The 6,984-nt window shown below is 40.9% G+C and overlaps 1 protein-coding gene across 1 annotated transcript; it reads left to right on the top strand.

Moving 5' to 3' along the window:
- The first annotated feature begins 4,902 nt into the window (after positions 1–4,902).
- On the top strand, positions 4,903–5,412 carry LOC103207741 (protein archease-like). Its single transcript, XM_042782622.1, is given in 1 exon segment — positions 4,903–5,412. A coding segment is annotated over 1 exon segment (504 nt). The 5' UTR covers positions 4,903–4,908.
- Positions 5,413–6,984: the final 1,572 nt, after the last annotated feature.

Below are 6,984 nucleotides of genomic sequence, written 5' to 3'. Positions count from 1 at the left end.
GGCATCGATTGTAGAACCAAGCAACGTGAATTCCTTGACAACCTCAATCTTCTCTCCATTTATTGTGATGCTGCTCACTGGTCCAGTTGTGAGGATTTTTGTTTTCTTTATGTTGAGATGTAATCCATACTGCAGACTGTATTCTTCAACCTTCAGCAGTAGGTGCCTTAAGTCATCCTCACTTTCAGCAAGCAAAGTTGTATCGTCTGCATATCTCAGGTTGTTAATGATTCTTCCTCCAATCCTGATACCACGTTTTTCTTCATATAGTCCAGCTTCTCGGATTATTTGCTCAGCATATAGATTGAATAAGTGTGGAGAAAGAATACAACCCTGACACACTCCCTTCTTGATTTTAAACCATGTAGTGTCCCCTTGTTCTGTTCGAACGACAGCCTCCTGGTCAAGGTACAGATTCCTCATGAGTACAATCAAGTGCTCAGGGATTCCCATTCTTCTCAATGTTTTCCATAATTTGTCATGATCCACACAATCAAATGCCTTTGCATAGTCAATAAAACACAAGTAAACATCTTTCTGGTATTCCCTGCCTTGAGCCAAGATCCATCTGACAACAGCTATGATATCCCTTGTTCCACGTCCTCTTCTGAATCCAGCTTGAACCTCTGGAAGTTCTCTATCAATATACTGCTGCAAACGTTTCTTGTCCTTATTATCATATTCCTGAGCAATCGTTACACTGTATCCTGTAGAGGTTGTTCTGTTCTATATTCCCTGAGAGTCCATAAGCCCTATAAGCATAAGAATCATCTCTCACATGATTTTTATTGCTTTTCTCACCCTTGAACAGCACCAAAAGATCAGCAATCCAAGTATCCAGCTGAATGAGTAAGTGGTAGCTAAGAACAGAGGCAGAGACACTGAGGTGGGCTTGTAAAAATATATCTAACATAATGATATCTTGATGGCCCTTTCTACTACGGTGAAGCCCACATACAGTACAGGAGTAAGAGAAAGAAAAATGAGCTCACCTGAGTTAGCAATGGCTGATGTCCTGCAGCCATTGTCTTCTCCTTCCTGTGAGGCCCTCTCTAGGAGATGGGCACAATGCAGAGAAGGTATAGAGCTGAGAAGGAAAAGGAGCCATGAGAAACCAGACTCTTCTAACAACAAAATATAAAATATCTACAAATAAACTAAATGAGATGTGTACAACATCTACATAAAGAAAAATAGTTTTCTTTATTATATTTCTTTTATTAGGCATATTTATTAAATAAGATATATAAAGAAAGATGAATAAACAGAGAGAAATGCCATATCTTAGAAGGATGTCTCACTCTTCTAAGTTGTCATTCCTTTGAAATTAATTTATAAACTTAACACATTTCCAATTAATTTATACCTAGGCAACATTAAATTATGGAAAAATAAGTATATAAGAACAGCAAATAATTTTCTGAAGAAAAAATATATTGATGAAGCAGAACTTGTCCCACCAACTATTATGAAGCTACATTAATTAGAACAGTTTTCTGAATAGTCAGAATAATTCATTCACCAAATTGTATTATTGACTCCCTACTCTGTACCAGGCACCATTCCAAGAGGAGAGGATGGATATAACTATAAACAAGACAGGACATAATCCTGCCCTCATGAATGTTATAGAAAAGGATCAATGAAACAAGTTAAAACTTTACCAGCACAAATGTTTTAGGAAAAAACAAAAAACAAAACAAAACAAAAAACTATGTAAGAATTCAGAATGTGATGAAAGGAACATTTCATATCAGTGAAGAAATTATTTATTTAATAATTTATCTTGTAATAAATGGATTGCCATTTAGAAAAGAATAAAAATTTAGACATAAAATGAACCCAAAATAGTAGAAGAAAATATAAGAATTCTTTTGCAATCTCATGTAGCAGAACTCATAAAAATATTCTTTAGTGTTCACAATGTAAATTTATATAATGTAATCATTTGCACCTCTCAGAATATTAAAGAGGGTAAAAACACTCAGAGTTGGTGTGGGTCAATCAGGCACTCTTAAACTGCAAGTGTTTATAAATTGCTGTTTCTAGAAGGAACTACGACAGGAACTATCAAAAGCTTTACAATACCCTTGACTCAGAAATTTAAGAAGAGAGCTATAGAATGAGACAAGAAAATAAAGATATATATATAGCCAAATGTTTATTCCTATATAGTTGGCAATTTTGAAAAACAAAGAAACATGAAAGAACACAAAGGCCCCCAAAAGATGAAATATAGTACTGATGTAATTTTTCTCAAACCCATTAAATGAGGACTTCACTGTTTTTTATAATTGATATAAGTATGTCCAACATATTAAATAAAAAAAGTTTATTCTCTATCTTGGTTACAGAGAAAAAAAATGTAAATAAAAATTTATGGAGCCGTACACTTAAGATTTGTCCACTTTACACACCTTACCAAATGTACTTCATAACTCAATTTTTAAAAAAATAGGGAAAAGGCAGGTAACAAAACCGTATTGATACTAATATCCATATTTTTCTTTTCAAATACATATATCCTAACATACAGATTTCATCATGAACATTTCTACAGATGTCAGACTTTTTTTTTTTTTTTTTTACCTTTTTACTCATTTTCATTTTCTAGTTGTCCTATATTTAACTTCTTTAATGGAGAAATTAAATTGCTTTTTTTTTTTCTTAAAACGATTCTCTGACTAGAAATCTGCACAGGGTTGCCTCTTTATCCTTAAGGAGCGATGTGTCAAGGGTTCCCACCGCAGCGCCACTTGACATCAGAAAGCACAAAGGGCGGATCACGGAGATGCGGTTCATAAAGGGTGGCGCTGAAGCGCGGAGACCCCGTACGCTCGTCCAGCATCCCCAGAGACTTTCGAGTGTGTAGTTTTCCACAGCATTCTCTACGTTTGCCAAGAACAGAACGTGCCGGGCAGCGGCCAGAAGGAACCAGGAGACCGAGTCTCCCGGAGCCGTCAGCTCCTCGGATTCGCGACTGCCGGCCAGATCCCCTGCCCTCTCCGGTACCAAGCCTCGGCGCCGTCCGGAATAGGTGGTGAAAGTACCGCGTCGGGGTAGAATCTTAGCCCTTGGGGTCTCACTGCGGCCTCATTACCCGGGGCGGGAGAGGCGCACCTGGTGCTCTGTGGTCCCGGGCTCCGAAGCGGCGGAGAGAGCTCCCGGACTCCGGCCCACCCACAACCGTTCCCACTCCTCATGCAGCCAAGGCCTCGCCCGGGTGTCCTGGGCTCCTCCTACTGAGGCCTCTGCCGTGGCCTGCAATTGCAGTCTCAGTGCCCTCGGCGACCGCGTCCCGCCCTGGGCCCCGCCCCGCCTTGCAAACACCAGCCGAGGTGGATCCGCACTCACCACTCCCAGCAAGAGTGGGAGCAGTCAGCGACTCCACCCCCACTACCGGGTCTCGGACTACATTCCCCACAAGGCAATGGGGCGTGGGGCCCGCGTCTGGACGCGCAGGCGCGAGGCCGCGGGAGGGCAAGCAGGTGGCAGATCCTGCGCGCTTGCAGCAGGAGTGTGGTAGGTTTTTGGCGTTAGAAACGACTTTGAGAGCTTTCCCTGCTACGGTCAAGTATTTCCTCTTTGAAGCGCGCCGGCGCCCCTCTCTCCCACAGGGTGGCAAAAATGAGGAATCAGACAGCTTTGGTTAACTCTGTTTCCTCCTCTGAAATGGGTGAGCCCAGAGAATTCCCTTGAAAAGTTGTCAGAAGATTGAGCAGATAATCTTAGGGACACTCAATGAGTGTCATAGTGGACACTCAGTGAGTGGTAGTTACTGAACCGCATCCTCTAACTAAATGTCCATGTGCTAGGCACACAGTTTTAAGTGCTTCAAAATTATCACTATAGAACGAGGACAAAATTTCTGTCAATTAAATGTGTGGCCCCTGTTAGTTTTAGCTGTTTCATCCACCGTGGACTTTGGAGAAGTGTGTGACATTGAGGGAGGATCACTAGGGTCACTTCGACTGTACTATTTTGTTTTCTGAAAGTAGTTGCTACTTCTTTCTCTTGCTGTCCGAATTATTTTTAATTATTGAGAAACTTCACAATTCATCTAGTCATGCCAAGGAAACCCAGATAGCAACAAGCAAACTAAATAAAAATCTACCATTGCATTAAGACAAATGCCTTGCTTGATGTCATAGCATGAATTGTGCCCCCCCCCCCCAAAAAAAATATATGTCATCTTGGCTGGGTCATGATCCTCAGTAGTTTGGCAGTTATGAAATTGAGTAATCATGCCCAATGATATGATCTGATGTCACCAGCCAATCAGTTATAAAGGGATTAGGGTGAGCTGCAACACTTAATTAGATCACAGCCCTGATCCAATGTAAGGGGAGGTTCCCTGGAGTGTGGCTTTCATCGCCTTTTATCTTACAAGAGATAAAAGGAGAGAGAAGCCAGCAGGTAGGAAGAGCCCTATCACAAGAAAAGAAAAGCTGAGAATGGAGTATGTCATTTAGACCAGAGAACCTCCTAGACCCAGGTGAAGATTGATACCAAGACCCATGGAGATCACCAGGGAACTGACATTAAAAGGAGAAAAAGACCTTCCTCCAGAGACTACAGAGAGAGAAAAGCTTCCCCTAGAGCCACCATGGGAACCTGGTAGCATAGTGCCTAAGGCACTTGACTGCTAACCAGAAGGCTGGCGGTTCAAACCCACCAGCCACTCCTCGGAAGGAAGATGCGACAATCTACTTCCATAGTGATAATGCTTTGGAAACCCAAGTAGGGGTCTCTGTGAGTCGGGTCCGACTCGACCGCACATAACAATAACAATAACAATAACAATAACAATAACAGAGCCACCTTCCTGAATTTGAACTTCTAGCCTCTGAAGCTGTGACAAAAATAATTTCTGTCTGTTAAAGCCATCCACTTGTCAATGCCTCAATCATGGCGCAGGAGGGGGAAGATGTGAGAGATTACAATTTGACTGAGGAGCAGAAGGCGGTTAAGGCCAAGTATCCTCCAGTCAATTGGAAGTACGAATATTTGGATCATACAGCTGATGTCCAGTTACATGCATGGGGAGCTACTCTGGAGGAAGCATTTGAGCAATGTGCAATGACCATGTTTGGTTACATGACAGATACTGGTACTGTTGAACCCCTCTATACAGTAGAAGTATAAACCCAGGGAGATGACTTACAGTCTCTTCTATTTCACTTTTTGGATGAATGGCTTTATAAATTCAGTGCTGATGAGTTCTTCATACCCCAGGAAGTGAAAGTACTCAATATTGATCAAAGAAACTTCAAATTACGGTCAATTGGGTGGGGAGAAGAATTTTCATTGTCCAAGCACCTTCAGGGAACTGAAGTCAAGGTAATAACATATTCGGCAATGCAGGTCTATAATGAAGAGAAGCCAGAAGTTTTTGTAATCATTGACATTTAAGATACCAAGAGACTCTTATGAAAAACTGTTTTTTTTTTCCCCCTCCCTTTTGGGAAGATTACCACGGTTTAACTTCTACAGTATTTGTTGATAAATGGAAACCTGCAGAACACAAAAATTTAACTTAAAATATGACTTTCAGAAATGAAAGATCAGGGTACAGCCTTGGTTGAATATTCAAACTTTAAATTATTCTTCAGGTTGGCAAGTAAGGTACCTCATTTAGTAATTCTTTGCTGTGGCAGCAGGTTTCTCACACCCTTCATTGGAAAGCCTTCCATTCTGGTACCAAAAGAGATCACTGATATAAGCAGTCCCACAGAGCCCTTCATCCATGGGAACCAGCACCAGGAGCCAGGCCCTCCGGTACCAGCACTTTGGAGCCTCCAAAGCCTCTGTGCCCTTAACAAATCTAGAGAAAGAAAAGAACATGAGAAAATGCATTTTTATATTAAAATTTTTTGCCTTCTACGTTGGTTAAGACAGATATTTCTTATATGTACATTGAGAGAGTTAGTGTTGCTTATTGCTGTGGGACAGAGCCGTCCTGTATTCCAGCTGGTTCTCTTAGAGGAAGTGAGTATACTTGAACAATTGGAAGCCTTCTTGAAGAAAAGCCCTGCTTTTCTCTTATTCACACATTTTTAAAGCACTAATGTTTTGATACATTTCTATTTTTCTGTAAGAAAAGTTTGATACCTCTTATAAATGAGCCCACCCTTCTAACATGTAATGTATTTTAAAGCTAGTATATTTATATAGTTAGAGAAGAAAAAGCAAAACATTGTTTTCTTTCTTTTTTTTTTAATTATCTAAGCTATTCATCTCTAAGAAGACAGGAATCCAGGAGAACAACTTTAAATGATCTGAACTTAAAAGTGAAACTGCTTCAGTTTGATTTGCAACTTTATCCTATACTCTTGTGAGTGAGAGTTTGCAGTTTATTCACAAACACACAAGAAAAGATTGCCACTGGGTGGTGCCAAATATCACCTGAACTTGTTCTATAAAGAAACGACTGGCTCTGAACTTTAAAGAACTTTTTCTGAGCACCGTATCATGGTATATATTTCTCTGGGTGCAGTCAAACACTCAACTAGCAGGAAGGCTGGTCATTCAAATCCACACAGATGTGCCTCGGACATGGTTGTCTGCTGCTGAAAGGTCCCAGCCTTGAACATCATGTGGAGCAGTTCAGTTCTGCGTGCCTGGAGGTACCATGAATTGGAATGGAATCAACTTGACAGCAACTGACAGCATTTAACAGAAAGTGGGGTTAATGAAGACTAGGCCAGGAGCCTCTATTTTGAACAGCTGCTCATCAAATGAACATGTAGCAGGATCACTGAAATAGTGCTGCTTTATTCTCAGGCGCATTTTGTGGATTTTAGTTATTGCTTTCTAAGCAAGAAATATCCAGAAAAACCTTTTTACCTTTTGTTTGGACAAATTCCAGGTTGAGACAGAGCTCTGTTTTTCATGGATCCCTTTGCATTGATTGTGAAAATGAACAATGGAATACCATGAGGGCAGTGGAAGAGCCACCTCCAGAGTAAGAAGAGCTCCAGGGTT

The sequence above is a fragment of the Orycteropus afer genome, unplaced genomic scaffold (genome assembly GCF_000298275.1).
Source record: "Orycteropus afer afer isolate SDZICR_OR568_19922 unplaced genomic scaffold, OryAfe1.0 scaffold00393, whole genome shotgun sequence".
Classification (NCBI taxonomy): Eukaryota; Metazoa; Chordata; class Mammalia; order Tubulidentata; family Orycteropodidae; genus Orycteropus; species Orycteropus afer.
The sequence above is the reverse complement of the archived record's forward strand: the minus strand, read 5'-3'. Positions and strand labels throughout refer to the sequence as shown.